The sequence below is a fragment of the Macaca fascicularis genome, chromosome 16 (assembly GCF_037993035.2).
Source record: "Macaca fascicularis isolate 582-1 chromosome 16, T2T-MFA8v1.1".
In the NCBI taxonomy this organism is placed as follows: domain Eukaryota; kingdom Metazoa; phylum Chordata; class Mammalia; order Primates; family Cercopithecidae; genus Macaca; species Macaca fascicularis.
The window spans coordinates 46,994,674-47,013,589 of record NC_088390.1 but is presented as its reverse complement, the minus strand read 5'-3'; the positions used below and the strand labels follow the sequence as shown (position 1 = coordinate 47,013,589).

The 18,916-nt window shown below is 42.0% G+C and overlaps 2 protein-coding genes across 13 annotated transcripts in view; one reads left to right on the top strand and one right to left on the bottom strand.

The window, feature by feature from the left end:
• Window positions 1–284: 284 nt before the first annotated feature.
• PTRH2 (peptidyl-tRNA hydrolase 2) lies at window positions 285–10,780 on the bottom strand. 4 transcript variants are annotated; one of them, XM_065532373.1, is made up of 3 exons: window positions 10,703–10,780; window positions 1,842–2,844; window positions 285–952 (listed from the first exon to the last, which is right to left on the bottom strand). In XM_065532373.1, the coding sequence occupies exons 2-3, from the start codon at window positions 1,992–1,994 to the stop codon at window positions 413–415; spliced, it is 693 nt and encodes a 230-aa protein (XP_065388445.1). In that variant the 5' UTR covers window positions 1,995–2,844; window positions 10,703–10,780; the 3' UTR covers window positions 285–412. The 4 variants fall into 4 exon arrangements, with proteins under 4 accessions (XP_065388445.1, XP_065388446.1, XP_015293372.2 ...); XM_065532374.1 differs by lacking the exon at window positions 1,842–2,844 and adding an exon at window positions 9,663–9,831 and having other exon boundaries at window positions 10,712–10,780; XM_015437886.3 differs by lacking the exon at window positions 1,842–2,844.
• Window positions 10,781–10,982: 202 nt separating this feature from the next.
• VMP1 (vacuole membrane protein 1) overlaps window positions 10,983–18,916 on the top strand; it is a 139,320-nt gene continuing 131,386 nt past the window's right edge. For 6 of the 9 annotated variants that reach the window (XM_045376090.2, XM_045376088.2, XM_045376082.2 and 3 more), the window contains exon 1: window positions 10,983–11,077. The gene's annotated coding sequence lies outside the window, so the exon portion shown is untranslated. Of the gene's footprint in view, window positions 11,078–11,161; window positions 11,400–18,916 lie in introns of those variants that run through there. The other 3 variants (XM_065532370.1, XM_074019106.1, XM_074019104.1) reach the window with 2 other exon arrangements.

The window sequence follows — 18,916 nt, the reverse complement described above, 5'->3', positions numbered from 1 at the left end:
CTATCAGTCACCCAAAAAGTGACAGCAGGGGAACAAACTGCAGCTTGCCTCTAGTGGGAATACCCTTGAACCTCGACCTCCAGGGGGACATAGTCTCAGGGAAGGGCTACCAACACACAAAGGGACCTAACCATGTATAGGGGAATGCTGTTTCCTCCCTTTTAATCCAATTGTATTGACCTGTTTCTCTCATCTTAAATATTTGTTTCAGCCTCTCACTTGAACCACCAAGACCATTTAACCAACTACTCTTTTTAAGCCCAAGATGACAACTGCCAACCATAGAACATGGGAATAGGTTTTATTTTCATCTTAAGAACATTTAAATTGGGTGAAGAAATTCAGCTTTTGTTAGAATCTGACAGGCTTCAAACACCTGTGATGGAAGGGTTACTGTCATATCAAAGTCCACCTAGTAAAGTTTTAGGTGGCCAGTGACTTTGTCAATTAGGTCTGCTGGTCCTGGCCCAATCCCTAGGACAGTTTGAGAGCCTGGTGCAATCTGAGTACGTCCAGCATCTTGAATTAAACTTACAGTCAATCCCAGCATTTTCGCATGGGCCAATAATGCAATCAGGGTTTCTTCATCAGGAGCTTTGACCACCACCTTGGGCTGGCCACAATATTCCCATTGCTTGAGCATTTCAGGATTTCTTCTTTGAATCTGCTTGTAGGCTGAAACAGCAGCATGAGAGCACTGGGCAGCCACTTTCCCTTTTCCCATCTTTAAGTCATTTCGAACCACAAGAATCATCTTGTACTCCCCACTCTCTCCCAAGATGCTTGCTTCACTTTCAGTATCTGTGTGTGTCTTGCTCGTCTTGCTTTTGGGGAGCATCCCAAAGCGTACTCGGAGGCTCCAGCCCAGACACACGCCACAAGCAACTCCAATAGCCAAGCCGAGTGCACTGGGATGAGCCAAATATTCCATAACCAAGGATTTGGAGGGCATCTTAAGGGAAAGGAAAACAGTTATCACTATCCGGCAGTAACAACTTACAGAGGTATAGGCTTATCAGAGAAACATTTTGACTATACACTTAATGAGGTCATCCAGAAAAAAAGGCAAAACACATCTTGGATCTTATGCCTGTGCCCTGTTTCCAACACCCCCTTGCCCACCACCAGTGTACTAGAAAAGATTCAAGCATCCACATGAAACAGTTTAGGTCATTTTGAAACTTGATGTAAACAAAGTTGCATAAAGTTCAAAAACTCTATTCCTCAGTCTTCCCTTAGTCTTGTGGAGATGTTCTGTTTTACCAAGATGCCTAAGATTTAAAGAAACCAAAAATAACTCACCCCTTTCCTGGAATATAGTGCTAATCTGTGTTTTCACAATGCTCTGGGTTCTCAATGGAGATGGTATCAAATAAGTTACCCTCAGAAGAACCTCACTGTCACATTAATGGGCCTGGAGTGAGATGCTGAAATTTACTAAGCCTGAGCAAGGATGCTAAAAATCTTACAAAAGGAAAAGTTGTCCCATTGGACATTAGTGCAGCTGAAAAACTTAATAGATGAGAACTCAACATCATTTTACATAAGAACACAAAATATTTTTTGCATAGTTTTACTATGTATAGGTGCTCCTCAATTTCCCATGGGGTTATAGCCCAATTAATTGAAAATATCGTAAGCCAAAAATGCATTTAATACACCTACAGAACATCATGACTTAGCCTAGCCTACCTTAAATGTGCTCAGAACACTTACATAAGCCTACAGTTGGACAAAAGTCATCTAACACAAGACTATGTTATAATAGTGTTGAATATCTCCTGTAATTTATTGAATACTGTACTGAAAGTGGAAAACAGAATGGTTGTATGGGTACTCACCATTAATGTACACAGCTGAAAGCACAGTGGTCCTGAAAAATGTCTGAAGCACTGAAATGAATTAATTGCTGGATGATGGGGATGTAATAGGGTCCTCAATTTCTCTCTCTTCTGATGAACATCGAGAATAGGTGGTAGAAGGCATTGGGACATCAACACTAGTTGACGGTTTAGCAAGCATAGTGTTGTTCTTCAGGAAGACACCAAGTTTTGACTGTACAGCTTGTTTCTTTTCATTATATATTTCTCTGTAGCAAGCAAGAGCATCCTGTATCTGCCTGTCAACTGTGGCGAATCTCTCGTAATTTGACGTCCATTTCTTCTAACATCTGTAGGCCGCTGCTGATAGCAGCAAATGCCTCTGCCAGTTTCTTTGCTGTGAACTTTCTAGGTGCCGTGGGTATAACTTCTTCCACTGCCTCAACTCCTTTACTTCTTTCTTCCTCCAGTGCAATCAGCTCCTTATTGCAAAGATCTTCAGCCACAATTATCCCATGCAGCTGTTCCTTAAAAGCTATGGCACCTTCATTACCAGCACGTGTTGCCTCACCACTGATCTTTACATTGTGAAAATTATGACGCCTTTTGAAGCGCTGGAACCATCCATGACTTGCTTTAAATATTTATGTATATGTAGGATCATTGGCACGGTCTTTTAGCATATTAAAAAGACTTCTTGCCTTAGCCTGGATCATCAGTAGGCTGAGTGGTATGCGCTTCTGTACCTGGTCTTCCATCCACATAACAAGTAATTTTTCCATATCATCAATCGGTCCAGCCCTTTTCTTTGTGATGACAGTGGATTTAACTGATGCTGACGATTTCGCTGCATCACTGATTCGCTTCTTATCCTTTAAGATGGTTGAAATCGTGGATTGCGAAAGTCCTAACTCACATGCAATGGTCATTACTGGCTTGCCACCTTCATGCTGGGCAATTATCTTGAGTTTCGTTTCAAGAGTAATTGCCTTCCTCTTCTTTATCTCACCAGAAACAGGAGACACTGATGGACATTTTGTAGACATGATGGAATGTGAAAACACAAAACACAATATCCAAAAAAGCTGACAACACAGTACACAGTAGAGGATGGGTTGTTCACTCCCGTGATCACATGGGTGACTGGGAGCTGTGGCTCGCTGCCACTGCCCAGCATCACAAGAGTGTACTGTACCACATTATCACTAGGCCAGGAAAAGATCAAAATGCAAAACCTTAAGTACAGTTTCTACTGAATGGGTATCGCTTTCACACCATCCTAAAGTCGAAAATTCTTAAGTCGGAGACTGTCCATACTGAATTTTCCAGAAGTGTAACCATCATAAAACAAAGGAATGTCATTCTTTATTATTTTAGAAAATGCTGCTACTTCGGCAAAGCTGTTCATAATATTTGAGTCACCAATAAAACACTTGCATCAGTCTACAAATGAGGCTGCTGGATTCACAGTGCTTCTATGTAGAGGTGCAAGCAACTATCAGTTTCTTTTTCTAGTGGACTATTATCTAAGCATTTATAAACATGGGGCCACTATATTTGTAATGAACTGTATTTGTAATGTAAAGTGGTGCCCTTGGAATTGTGCAGTGCATGCATGACTGACACGGCATAGATGACAGCCCTCGAAGTACTTATAAATTTCCTTTATGTTCTTTAAAGTGAGGGCATTATATTAACATTCTTTCCACTAATTTTAACATAAAAGGGGTTATTGTCTTTGGTGGGGCAGAAATTCGTTTGAGGTGGGGTCAAGAGACAGAGCAAAAAGAAAAAGCAATGGATATAAGGTGACAAAGAAAAGCAATTTTTTTTTTTCTCCTAAGAAGAAAGGATGCGCATATTTAAATGTTAATGGGATGGAGCCAGAAGGCAGGCAGGTAAATGCTCAAGATAGAGAAAGCCTTTATAAAGGGATTTGGCCTTGGAAAGGAAAAAGGACACCTTTTCCAATTTGAGTTTTAAATCAGGTAGGTCCATGGATTTGAAGGCAGGAAAGTATTCTCCCGGAGGGAAGGTGCTCAGACAGAAGTTCAAATGGAGTAGAGAAGAGAAAGGCTGAAATAAAAGGTGTGGCAAAATATGGCAGGATTGCAGAGGAATATTGAAAGCATGGTTAAGATAAATGATGACTTTTTAACAGCAACATACTATTTGTGATTTTCTCCAGTAGTACTTAGAAGCCAAAAGACTAATAATCACTTCCTCCAAACATACAAACTAACTCCATCCACACTCATCCTTTGCTCTCCCCTCCTACTGGAATGGTAGTTGGATGTATCTGAGCTTAAATTATGCCAGGAGCAAGCCCCAAGACACAATGGTACAAGGGAATTTAGGATGAGGGTAAGTAAGAATGTTTGACATGATAGACCATGCAACCTGTGTTATTACATTTTTCTCTTTTGGCCTACCTGATAAAAAGCAACCTGTATTATCAAAGACTGATTTACGGACAACAAAGTGATGGATGCTATTTATCTAGACATGCTGTTGAAGAACAGGCGTGATGAAAGTAAGCTGGAAAGACTTAGAGCGATGCATGGGGTTTTGATTTTGGAGATGAATGATTACAAAGAGATACAAAGCCCAGAGCATAGCTATAGGAATGGGTATCTGAAATAGAAGTGTGACTACTTTCTACTTTCTCAATTCTTTTAGTTTTATGATATACTGCTTCCCTTCCACAAATACTGATTGACCTTGTTCTAGGGTCTAAGGGATACAGGAGTGCACAAAGCAGAAAAAGTCCATTCCTTAATGAAGCTTACACTTTAGCAATAGTTTTGAAATGGTCCAATCCCAATTTTGAATTTCTTTCATTCTGTTTTAAAACTGTGGTTTTTGTTTGTTTTTGAGACAGAGTCTTGCTGTTGCCCAGGCTAGAGTGCAGTGGCGCAATCTCAGCTCATTGCCAGCTCCGCCTCCCAGGTTCACGCCATTCTCCTGCCTCAGCCTCCCAAGTAGCTGGGACTACAGGCGCCCGCCACCACACCCAGCTAATTTTAATTTTTTTTTGTACTTTTAGTAGTGACGGGGTTTCACCATGTCAGCCAGGATGGTCTCAATCTCCTGACCTCGTGATCCGCCCGCCTCAGCCTCCCAAAGTGCTGGGATTACAGGCGTGAGCCACCGGGCCTGGCCAAAACTTTGCTTTTATAGCTCAAAATTTCCACAATACTTTGACATGTATTGTGTTATTTGTTCCACTGAGAAGTGAGGATTACTGCCATATCAAAAATGAAGAAATTCAGACCAAGAGAAGTTAAGTTCAATAAAACAAATGTTTACTGGCTATCTATGTGCCAGCCATGCACCTTGTTAAGCTGAGGATATAGTGATGAATACGGGCCACTGTCAGCTGTTCACAGATGAGTAGTGAAGACAAATACTTCCAAGACTGGTAAATGTTACAAAAAGGTGTTCGATAGTCCCATCAGGGGTGAGATGGGAGGCAGTGACATCATCAGACATTAGATTCTCATAAGAAGTACACAACTGAGATCTCTCACATGGGCAGTTCACAACAGGGTTCACACTCACATGAGAATCTAATGCTGTCGCTAATCAGATGGAACTCAGGAGGTAATGTGAACAATGAGGAGCGGCTGCAAATACAGATAAAACTTCACTCAGTTGCCCACCGCTCACCTCCTGCTGTGCGGCCCAGTTCCTAACAGGCCACAGGGATGCCTGTTCTAAAAGATACCTGCCTTCAATGTAAAGAATGAACTAGAAGTTGGCAATAGATACAGGGAGATCATTTCAGAGGCTGCTATAATGTAGTAATAGTTAACATTTATTAAGTGTTTTGCTACACACTGGCTAAACACTCTATAGCAATTGTCTTCTTTAATGCACCCAACAGCACTTCAAGGTAAACAGAGCTGGTCATGGACTATAGTTTCGCTTAAGCTTTCTGACTTTACAATGGTTCAAAAGCAATACATATTCAGTAGAAACTTCACCCATACAAACATTCTGTTTTTCACCTTCAGTACAGTATTTAATGAATTACATGAAATATTCAACATTTGTAGACCTTGTATTAGATGATTGTGCCCTATTGTACGCTAATAAATTAAGTGTTCTGAGCATGTTTAAGGTAGGTTAGGCTAAACTACCATGTTTGGTAGGTTTGGTGTATTACATTTATTTCCAACGTATATTTCGTTTTCTAAGAGACAGGGTTTCACTCTTTTGTCCAAGCTGGAATACAGTGAAGTGATCATAGCTCACTGCAGCCTCGAACTCCTGAGCTCAAGCAATCCTCCCACTTCAACCTCCCCAGTAGCTGGGACTACAAGCACATACCAGCACACCCTGCTAATTAAAAAAAAAATTTTTTTTCAAGAGACAGGGGTTTCATTATGTTGCCCAAGCTGGTCTCGAACTCTTGGCCTCATATGATCCTCCCACCTCAGCCTCCCATGTAGCTGGGTTTACAGGCATGAGCCATTGTGCCTGGCTCTCAATTTATGGTACTTTCAATTTATGATGGGCTTATCAGGATATAACCCCACCCTAAGTTGAGGAGCATCTATATATATAATTATGATCCCCATTTTTCAGATGTAGAAAAATGAGGTACACAAGTTATTGCTTGCCTAGCTCATAAGTGGTCGCCTTAATACAGAGCCCTTGTTTTTTCTTTTTGAGACAGAGTCTTGTTCTTGTCGCCCAAGCTGGAGTGCAATGGCACCATCTCGGCTCACTACAACCTCCGCCTCCCGGGTTCAAGCGATTCTCCTGCCTCAGCCTCCCAAATAGCTGGGATTACAGACACCCGCCACCACGCTCAGTTAATTGTTTGTATTTTTAGTAGAGATGGGGTTTCACCATGTTGGCCAGGCTGGTCTCAAACTCCTGATCTCAGGAGATCCACCCACCTCGGCCTCCCAAAGTGCTGGGATTACAGGTGTGAGCCACCGTGCCCTGCAGAGCCCTTGTTCTTTTTCTTTTTTTCTTTTTTTGGAGATGGAGTCTCGCTCTGTTGCCAGGCTGGAGTGCAGTGGTGCAATCTTGGTTCACTGCAACCTTCGCCTCTGGGGTTCAAGCGATTCTCCTGCCTCAGCCTCCCAAGTAGCTGAGAACTTCAGGTGCGTGCCACTAGGCCCGGCTAATTTTTGTATTTTTAGTAGAGATGGGGTTTCACCATGTTGGCCAGGCTAGTCTTGAGCTCCTGACCTCAGATGATCCACCCACCTCAACCTCCCAAAGTGCTGGGATTACAGGCGTGAGCCACCATGCCCTGCCGAGCCCTTGTTCTTAACATTACTATATCAGGCCTCTCCCAGCAGTCTAGATGAGATGATGGTCATTTAGACAACAGTAGTGAGAATGAGAAAGAAAAAAGTGTCTAAGGTACACCAGTCTGATTTAGTGACTGACTGAAGTCTGGTGATAAAAGAAAGGGAGAAGTTAATGACACTTAGATGTGAACAAATAGAGAATTTTGGTGAAATACCAGGTTTGAATGGAAAAGATATTGAATTAGTTTTGCTCCGAACAAAAGACATCTCAGAGATATCTAGAAAGAAGAATTAAAAAAAGATGTATCAGCTTAAAGGGCCTAGGATACATCAGTTTAAAGTCAGAAAGGTCTGGGCTGGAAATATAGATTGGAGAGACCTTACCATATAATTGAAATTACTGAAGAGATGGAAGAATATGAGGCCACTGGACAAATATGTAGAATGAAGAAAGGACTAAAACATAATCCTGAGGAAATAAACATTAGAAATCAAAGGAGACTGACATGGCATGACCAACAGTAGGAGGGTCACATAGGGTAAACCGTAGAGCACCTAGTTTCAGTGCTCTTCCACTCAAGTGCCTAAATATGGTGACAGGGCTGCACAGACATAGTACTTATGGTTCCAGTGCCTGTACAGCCCTCACCTCACAAAACAGAGAGAATTCTTTCTTTTTTTTTGAGACGGCATCTCACTTCGTCACCCAGGCTAGAGTGCAGTGGCGCCATCTCAGCTCACTGCAACCTCTGCCTCTGGGTTCAAGCAATTCTCCTGCCTCAGCCTCCCAAGTAGATGGGATTACAGGCGCCCGCGACCACACCTGGCTAATTTTTGTATTTTTAGTAGAGACAGGGTTTCATCATGTTGGCCAGGCTGGTCTCAAACTCCTGACCTCAAGTGACCCGCCTGCCTCAGCCTCTCAAAGTGGTAGGATTACAGGCATGAGCCACCACGCCTGGCCAAGTTTCTATTTGATGCTTAGATATCAGCAGGACTTTTCTTTGATAATCTAACAACCAGACTCCAAACTGAACAAATATTCAATTATTTCTAAAAAGGTATAGTAACCTCTATGTCAACAATTAAGATTCTCTGCAATAATTTCTAGGTTGCAAAGCAACCAAATATCCCATACACAGATTCAGGTACTGTCTAGAGAAGGAACTGCTCTATATAGAAAAGCTATTATGTGTTAGATAACACACTAAATCCTTTATATCCATTACCTCATTTATTGTTGCTATGAACACATAAAAAGGAAGATATATTGGCCGGGCGCGGTGGCTCATGCCTGTAATCCCAGCACTTTGGGAGGCCGAGGTGGGCAGATCACAAGGTCAGGAGAGCGAGACCATCCTGGCTAACAGGGTGAAACCCCGTCCCTACTAAAAATACAAAAAATTATCCGGGCGTGGTGGCAGGTGCCTGTAGTCCCAGCTACTTGGGAGGCTGAGGCAGGAGAATGGCATGAACCTGGGAGGCGGAGCTTGCAGTGAGCCAAGATCCTACCACTGCACTCCAGCCTGGGTGACAGAGCAAGACTCCATCTCAAAAAAAAAAAAAAAAAAAAAAAGGAAGATATATTAGCCTCATTTTAAAGATGAGAAATATGAGGATCAAACAGAGAAGTTGCCTTTTTCTTTTTTTTTTTAATAGAAGGGGTCTCCCTCTGTCACCCAGGCTAGAGTTCAGGGGCATGATGAGTGAGTTCAGAGGCTCACTACAGCCTCAAACTCCTGGGCTCAAGCAATTCTCCCACCTCAGCCTTCCAAGTAGCTGGGACTACAGGCGCATGCCGCCACACCCTCCTAATTTTTAAAAAAAATTTTATTTTTGTATGGACTTGGTCTGCTATGTTGCCCAGGCTGGTCTGGAACTCCTGGCCTCAAGGAGTTGCTTGAGGTCGAGGCAGCAGCATCTCTTGAGTCCAGTTCTAAACCAATCTGGGCAACATAGTGAGACCTCATCTTTACAAAAAATTTAAATGATTAGCCAGATGTGGTGGCACATGCCCATACTCTCCACTACTCAGGGGATAAGGTGGGAGGACGCCTCAGGCTGGAAAGTGGAAGTTGCAGTGAGCCATGATCGTGCCACTGCACCCCAGGCTGGGCAACAAAGCAAGACCCCATCTCCAAAAAAATAAAAAGTAAAAAAAATACACGAATAAGATAAAAAACAGAGAACAGTCAGTGAAAGATCCAAAAGTTAACAAGTGTATTTATTGTTTATGTCCCATATCTCAATGGCATGTCTAATCATAAAAATGCTAAAATTAACACAGATTTTTGTTCTTTAGGATGTTCTAATCTCATATTACTCTGATCAGATTATCATCGAACTCCTCTAAAAGAACATGTCTGTCTTTTTCTGTATACTTACTACAAGCGTATCAATAAGCTCAGTGCCTGAGACTAAGGTAAAACAAATAACCATTCGTGGTCTCATAAATAATTCTGGGCAATGAGAGCAGAACAAAATAAGTACATCCTATGAAATCCTCCTCTTGGTGCCTTCTAATTCCCCTGCCTCAGTAAACCCATTTCAGTAGTGCTGTTGATCCCATTACCTCCTCCTGTACCATGCTCCACCTGATAATCTTTTTTTTAAGACACAGGGTCTCACTACGTGGCCCAGGCTGTTCTCAAACTCCTGGACTCAAGCAATCCTCCTGTATCAGCCTCCCAAAGTGTTGGGATTACAGGCGTGAGCCACTGCGCCAGTCTGCAGTTTACAACCTAAAAAAAACAAATAAACAAACAAATCTTTCCCAAATCTTCTCTGACCCTTAAGCCACTGTCTCACTTTCCCTGCACAGCATATTCCCTGAGTCTAGTACAGTGTCTGGGGTATGTTAGTAAGGACTAATACCTCTCTAGGCAATCTCTTTGTGTGATAAGCGGGGTAATTATTCTTTTTTTTTGTCTGAGACGAAGTCTCTCACTCTGTCGCCCAGGCTGGAGAGCAATGAAGCGATCTCAGCTCACTGCAACCTCCGCCTCCCGAGTTCAAGTGATTCACCCGCCTCAGCCTCCCGAGTAGCTGGGATTAAATGCACGCGCCACCACGCCTGGCTAATTTTTGTATTTTTAGTATAGATGGGTTTTCGCCATGTTGGCCAGGATGGTCTCGAACTCCTGATCTCAGGTGACCCGCCCACATCAGCCTCCCAAACTGCTGAGATTACAGGCGTGAGCCACCGCGCCCGGCCCCAAATTTTCGACTATATTCTTAGAAACCTTTTCTTTCCAAGCAGAGCTCGACAGCTCGAAACGCTGGGCATATTCGTAAGTGCCCAGTTGAGGGTGTGAGGCCTGCTCGCCATTTTATCAATTTCAGAGAGACAGCATCGATACTGCCTACATGGAGGCTTTGCTGGGAACTAGAAATTCTGAGTCCTGCCCTCCCCAGCAGTCCGCTCCTTTCTTCCCAAGGACGGTTCGCAGAACAGGAACAGAGGGCTCAGCGGCCCCTGGGCGGAAGACAGTTTTTAAAGGAGAAAATGAAGAAGATAGGTAATGAAATGAAGTGAAGAGAAACGTTCCTGCTGGAGAAAGAATTAATAATGATATTGGTTTCCTTCGCCCTGTAAGGAGCCAACCAACCTACCCACAGTACCTCTTTTCCTCACTCGCGCCTTCACTTCTGGAGAGCGAACACGTTTCTATCGCTTGAGCTACCTCTTCCGGGGTTCCTGGGTAACAAGTTCCGGATCAAGAATCGCAAAGCGAGCAGTCATTCTTCCTCTTGCTACACCCACTGGGTCCGCACTAAGAGCCGAACTGAAATCCCGCGAGGATCAACCGAGCTCGACGAAAGCAGGGAGGAACGTTTCCCTTCTGGAGGCGGTCTCCGGGGGCAGAGGGACCGGACCGGAAGTGACGTGAGCGGGTTCCGGTTGGCCGGAGCCCAGCGGCGGGTGTGAGAGTCGGTCAGGAGCAGCTTCCAGGATCCTGAGATCCGGAGAAGCCGGGGTCGGAGCGGGTAGGTAAACTAACTCAGGGAATTGGGGACCGAAGCCTGAGGCTGTCCTCAGAGCTTGGCGTCTTCCGGAACTCTCCTACTTAGGCATTGCAGATCTGGGGCACCGTGATTCCGACTTCCAGCAGTGTTTTAGGACGCTGCTGACAGGATGTCTCACCCTGGCGGTAGCCAGGTTATTTGGGACACCCCCTCATGGCTGGTCACCCGGACATTGAACCCAGACACAGGACTCCCGGCTGTTCGTTCTCCTCTCCGCGGACTTGGAAGCCTTGCTAGGCTTCTTTAGAGAACATCTTAGTCCCGGGATGTCCAGGACCTTGGAGTAAGTGGAGAAGGTCTTCCCTGCTGATGACTGAGCTGTTTCTCAGGATCTGTCAGTTTGGTTTTTGCTCTCCCGAACCTCTAGCGCATGATGCTAGATGTATTCGCTTCTAAACGAAATCCAGGCGTGCAAGTGCCATCTAAAGCGCTGGTGGTACAGGGTAGCCAAGGGAATGGGCCTTCGCTCCGCAGAGCCCTGGGAGAGGAACTTCTCATTTTCACTGCTTTCATGAAAAAGAGTTGTCTGCCTTTCCAAACCCCTGGTCCCCGACCCCTATATTTTATTACAGTGGAGGTATTTGCAGTAAAACGTGAAGGTCGACTTAATCTCTAAAATTCCAGAAACCATATGTGGCCCTGTGTCACACTGCTAGATTACTAATAACCTCCAGAAGATTTTACACAATCATCTTTTATTTACCTGCAACTCCATGTAAAAATCTAATAATACACGTAGACTGGCCACTGTTGACGTATTTTGGCAGCATCGCTCCTTGTCCTAATGTTAACGTCTTTCATTTCTATTTTGGGGCTTGTCAGAGATTTTTGTGGACAGATTGCATTGATCATTTGAAGAAGCTTGTACAAGTGTTTCTAGTGTTGTCATGATAGAGAATTTAATATTCTAATTGCTACTACCTACTAATTGTATTGTCATTGGTTCTGATATTAGTTGTGTGTTGTTAGCATAAATGATGAAAGGAAGAAACTTATTTACTAGGCATCATTGTATGCATTGTAGCTTATGTTTTTACTGTGGAAGAGGGATGGTGGTACTGAGACAAATGTGACTGATTTGTGTAGGTATGAAGTGACTCTCTCAAGTAGAAATTTTTTATTTTACTACTTTGCCTACATTATCTTAAAGCACTGAAGGTTGCTTTTTTCTTTTGAGGGATATATCCTACTTGATTACAATTGATTAATACAGTTTAATTTCTGTGAGTCACATTCCAGAAGAAAATATACATAGAACCATGTTTTGATGCCTTTTACCAGTTTACCTATAACTAGTTTAATCAGTTTGTCAGTTTACATATTTTTCTTATTTTGAGTTTGAAAATTTGTTCACGCTTGGCTTTGAAACAAGGTGACGAAATTTGAGATATGGAATTACGATAGTTAGATGTATCATTAGTTTAACATTCGATAAATTTGCTTCTTGATTGTATAACTGCCAAATCTGATCTTATATTCTTTATGTTCAATTGAAGGACTGACTATCCAGTTTTTCTCCCTTTTCCAATTTCTTGCTTTTGGCTTGAATCACCACTTTTTAGGATTTTGGTGACTGTTAAACTTTAAATCAGAAGATCTGGATTGAAGTCTGGGCTCCAACATTTGTTAATGGCTAATAAGTTACCTAACATTCTGAGCTGGTCTAGATTGTGTTGATGAAAATTCTGCTCACTTTCTTTCATACAACTGTCACAAAGATTAAATGAGATAGTAAGCATGAAATTATTATATAAATGGAAATATGTTATCACTTCACTCTTAGAACTGGAGATATGTCAGTGTAGAATACTATTTCTTTGCATCATTATCTGAAAATATTATCACATACTTTTCTAAGATGATCTTTGAACACAGTAAAGTTAGCAAAGAATAGTTTGATACTGTGATCCATTGAATTAGTCACCATGGTTAATAAATAGGTGCCTGGAAAATGAGTATAGTTTTGCATTTGGGAGTTTAAATCTGATCCTTTTTGGTTGTCATGTATTGTCACTTGAGAATTTCCAAGTGCAGAAAAAGCTGAAGTTTTTTGCTGATGTATAGTTAACTAAAGAGTAGAAGTAGTCCTATCTTACATTAAATAAGAAACATTATTATTGAGCCGGGCGCGGTGTCTCAGGCTTGTAATCCCAGCACTTTGGGAGGCCGAGGCCGGCGGATCACGAGGTCAGGAGATGGAGACACTACTGGCTAATACGGTGAAACCCCGTCTCTACTAAAAATACAAACAATTAGCTGGGCATGGTGGCAGGCGCCTGTAATCCCAGCTACTCGGGAGGCTGAGCCTGGAGAATGGCGTGAACCCAGGAGGCGGAGCTTGCAGTGAGCCGAGATTGCGCCACTGCACTCCAGCCTGGGAGACAGCCAAACTCCGTCTCAAAAAAAAAAGAAAGAAAGAAAAGAAACCTTATTATTTCGCTGAAACCAGGATTTAGAATTAGAAGGAATCTCTGTGAACGTATAAATAGATTCCTATTTCACAGAGGAGAAAATTAAGGCTCAGAAACAATCAGTAATTAGTAATTGGCTTGTTTGCAGTCATCTGGTTTAGGTAGTGCTAAAACCTGAACTGTAAGGTCTGAAGTGTTCTTTCTGTTCTAACAGGGTTGTATCCAGGCATCTCATTATGGTTTGGTAATATTTCCTGGTTCACATGAAAATAATTACTCTTAGGTATTAAAGGGATCTATCCACATATACACATGAATATACACATAGACACTTAAACCTTATTTACAGACCTTTTTTCCCTCTTTAGCTAGTTTAGTCTTATAAATTGTAGCATAACAAAAACTGTACTTGGCTAGATTTGAAGTGTAATAGTTAAGGAAAGAAAATCAGTTATATTCTTCAGAATGGTTTGTCCACGTTCATGCTTCATGACTGTCATGTGTTGAGTTATCTTCTTTCTGGCAAGTGGAAATGACAGAGGAGCCTTGTAACACGTGTCTGCCGTGAATGTTGTTGCTAAAGAGTAGGAGAGAACTGGTCAGGCGCTGTGGCCTGCGCCTGTAATCCCAGCACTTTGAGAGGCCCAGACGGGGAGATCACCTGAGATGGAGTTTGAGACCAGCCTGTCTAACATGGTGAAACCCGGTGTCTACAAAAAATACAAAAAAAAAAAAAAAAAATAGCTGGGTGTGGTGGCAGACGCCTATAATCCCAGCTACTCAAGAGGCTGAGGCACAAGAATAGCTTGAACCCAAGAGGCGGAGGTTGCAGTGAGCCAAGATCGCGCCACTGCACTCCAGCCTGGACAACAGAGGAGACTCCATCTCAGGGAAAAAAAAAAAAGGAAAAGCAGTAGGAGAGCACTGTATTATTTGCTCGTACTAAAAAACAAATAAACAAAAAAAAACCAAACCCTCTGCAAGCTGTTTGTAATTTTAATATTTTGTTATGTTAATTATCTATTATATATAGAGCCTTTTCTCTAGTTATTTAATTCCGGGTAAATAGTCATTGTAGAAGAGTTAATTCTTTGCATTGTTGGGTACTCCTTTTTTTGGTTCCATTGATTTCACAAACTTTTTAGTCTCTTTATTCTTTCTCGAAGATGATGGTGCTAGGTGCTACTGTCATTCCTGTTTTGTCCAAGTGCCCTTGGTGTGTCTCCCATTTTGGTGTGGAAATGAACTCTAGATTAGAGAATCCTAATAAACAGGACAAACTGAAGTGATAACTTTATTGTGGTTTTGTAAATTGTGAATTGGCTTTCACAAAGCCTTGCAAATATTTTGGGGAGTAGTAAATTGTTAAGAGCATATTGCCTCAAGAAATTCCTTATTTTGTATGGGAAAGCAGCTTTGGATAGAGTTTGCTGAACTGAAGTTAGGTATTATGTAGACCCTTATATAAAGCTCATTTTAAAATATGCTCCTTGGTTTGCAGAATCAAGGAAATTTGAATAGGAGATAATTTTCTGTGTCAGATAAAAGGTGATACTTAAAGATTAAGGCATATTTAAATTAAGCAAGGGCAATCCATTGAGTAATTATATCACAGCTAATATACCTATAATTGCTCAAGAGTTTGTTCGTATTCTTGACTACTTAATATTTTCAGTAGTTCATGGGAGTATTTTCTCTTGTCCTTAAGTTTTTTGATGATGACTTTGTTCTTTATAGATTATCTGGAAGGACTAGGCAGGTAGTGTTAAAAGCCAGGGCTATAAAGCTAGACTTTTTCAAATTCCAACTCTATTACTATGCAACCCTTGGATTAGTTACTTCTTACTTCTTGCTATCTCAGTTTCCTCCTAGACAATGAGGTCAATACCTTTCTTGTTAGGATTAAGTGAATAGGTTTAAATAAAGCATTTAGAACAGTGTCTGTAGTATGTAGTTAACCATGATTGTGATCATTATCATCATGTGGCCCCCTAAGCTATTGCCAAGAACTTTTTCCCAGCCCTCTTTTAAAAGCATAGCTTTATGTTGCTGCTTATTTGTTGTTTGCTCATTATTAATGAAGTTCCAGTAAATAAATATCTGAGTATACACTTCATTTTGTGTATATTTTACAACATATGTGAGATTCCTAACCAAATGAGGCATTCTTTTGGGCCATTCTGTTAACCTTTTGGTATTAACAGACTACATTATCTGTGTAAGCAATAACACAGAATTTGGCAATTGAAACTTTTGATGTTTAATGATGTCTTTTAGCACTTTCTTGGAATGGAAAAATCATTTTCCGGTGACATCTATTGCCTTATCTGTTCATTATCCAGTCAGTAAACAAACATCTTGTGTCCCAGGCCTTACACCAGGTTCTGGGGAAAACAATGGGAAATAAGAATTGTTAGGAAGGCAGCAGATGAGGGTCTAAGAGAGAGTTAACAATGTGGATATATGCTTCTTTGAGGCTGGAGCATAACAGACTTGGAATACATTGACATGAGATGATAAGGGAAATATATACAGGATCCAGGTCATGTAGAATTTTGCAGGCCGAGAGAATGAGTTTGAATTTGATTTTGAGTGCAGTAGGAAATCATTCTGCAATTTTAAGTAGAGGAGTAATAGGATTTATAAAAAGTTGATTGTTGCTCATGTGTGAACGATGAATTGAAGGGGGCAAGAATAGAAATGGAGAGAGAAGTTGAGAGTCCACTGCAGTAGTCTAAGTAGAAGACGAAGATGGTCTGGACTAGAAGGGTAGCAAAGAAGATCGACAGTAGTGTGTGGATACCAGATATATTTGGTATAGGACTTGGTCCTGGATTAGGTGAGTGGTAAGGCAAAGGGAAGAGTCAGGGATGACTAAGCTTCTGGATTTAGTGACTGGGTGGGTGGTTGTGCCAGGTACTGGGAGAAGGGAGATTTGGAGAAGACCAGGTTTGTTTGTTACAAGAAGGTGGGTAGGTGTAGGGAGAAAAGGACATGTTAATTTTGAGACACTTAAGAATCATCCAAGTCGTGCACATTTACATATATAAATCTAGAGGTCAAAACCAGAAATACAAATATGGGATAGTATTTTAAACCATGGACCAGATGAGTCACTTGGGGAGATAGGAAGAGGAGAGGGCCGAGGTCAGGTAAAAGAAAGATCTAGCCTGGGTGCAGTGGCTCATGCCTGTAATCCCAGAACTTTGGGAGGCTGAGTTGGGTGGATCGCTTGAGTCCAGGAGTTTGAGACCAGCCTGTACAACATAGCAAAACCTCGTCTTTATTTTTTTTTAATTAAAAAAAATTAATGATGTCTTTTAGCACTTTCTTGGAAAATCATTTTACAGTGACATCTATTGCCTTATCTGTTCATTATCCAGTCAGTGAACAAACATCTTGTGTTCCAGGCCTTACACCAGGTTCTGGGGAAAACAATGGGAAATAAAAATTGTTAGGAAGGCAGCAGATAAGGGTCTAAAAGAGAGTTAATTTAAAAAAAAAAAAAAAAAAAAAGATCTGGCAAAGGAGACTGAGAAGGTGTTTTATGGCCAGGCACTGTGCCCTGATTACAGTGTTGTGAGCCACCTGTAATCCCAACACTTTGAGAGGCCAAGGTACACAGATCACTTGACGTCAACAAGTGATTGTGGCCAACATGGTAAAACCCCATCTCTACTAAAAATACAAAAATTAGCTGGGCGTGGTGGTAGGCACCTGTAATCCCCACTGCTAGGGAGGCTGAGGCAGGATAATCGCTTGACCCCGGGAGGCAGAGGTTGCAGTGAGCCAAGATCATGCCACTGCACTCCAACCTGGGCGACTGAGCGAGACTCTGTCTCACAAGGAAAAAAAAAAAAGAGAAGGTGTCTTAGTCCATTTTCTGTTGCTTATACCAGAATACCTGAAACTGGGTAATTTATAAAGAAAAGGAATTTAATTTTTATAGTTGTGGAAGCTGAAAAGTTCAAGATCAAATGGCCACATTGGGTAAGGGCCTTCTTGCAGGTGGGACTGCAGAGTTGCCGAGAATATCACATGGAGGCGGAGGTGAGTGTGCAAGCTCAGTTCTCTTTTTCTCTGCTTATAAAGCAACCAGTCCTACCCCCATGATAACCCATCAATCCATTCATTTATGAATGGATTAATTCATTCATAAGGGCTGAGCCTCCATGACCCTCTTAAAGGCCCTGCCTCTCTAGACTGCCACATTAGGGGTTAAATTTTAACATGAGTTTCGGAGGGGACACATACTCAAACAATAACAGGAGTCTTTGAAAAAAGAAAGGTCAGATACACAAAACTAATAAAAATGGTTACATCTAGCAGGGAGAGTGGGGAGCAAGGTTTTTCACTTTTTTCAAATGTATATATATAATTATTTTAAAGCACATGAAAGTTGTTCTTGGGTTTTTTTTGGGGGGTGGGAGCAGTGCGGGGAGAGGGCCTTGAGCCAGGATCTCTGTCACCCAGGCTAGATTGTTAGATTGCAGTGGCACGATCATGGCTCTCTGCAGCCTTGACCTCCTAGGCTCAAGTAATCCTCCCACCTCAGCCTCCTGAGTATCTGGGACCACAGATACCATGAGGTGCATGCCACCACACAGGAGTAATTTTTTAAATTTTTTGGTAGGGATGGGGTCTTGTTATGTTGCCCAGGCTGGTCTTGAACTCTGGGACTCAGGTGATCCTCTCACCTGGCATCCCGATGTGCCAGGATTACAAGCATGAACCACTGTGCCCAGCCTATTTCTGTATTCTCTATTATTTTCCATTGGCTTCTAACTATCCTTTTACCAATACCATACTGTCATGATTACTGTAGATTTATAGTAATTGTTGACATCAGTTAGTGCAAGTCCTTCAACTTTGTTCTTCATCCCAATTGTTTTCGCTACTTTGTTTTTGAATTTCTGTAAAAATTTGAACTGCTTTTTTAATAAAACTTGCTTGAATTTGATTGATCTTCATTAAGGCTATACATTACTTTGGGGGATGTATTAGTGTGTTTTCACAGTGGTATGAAGATACTACCTGAGACTGGGTAATTTGTAAAGGAGAGAGGTTTAATTGACTCACAGTTCTGTATGGCTGAGAAGGCCTCAGGAAACTTACAATCATGGTGGAAGGGGGAAACAGGAACCTTCTTCACAAGGCAGCAGAAGAGAGAAGAGTGTGAAGGAGGAACTGTCAAACGCATAACCATCAGATCTCATGAGAACTCACTCACTGTCATGAGAACAGCATGGGGGAAACCGCCCCCATGATCCAATCACCTCCCTCCCTCCACATGCGGGGATTACAGGACCCTCCCTGGGCACATCGGTATTACAATTTAGGCGGGGACACAGAGCCAAACCATATCGGGGAAATTGACATGATAACAATA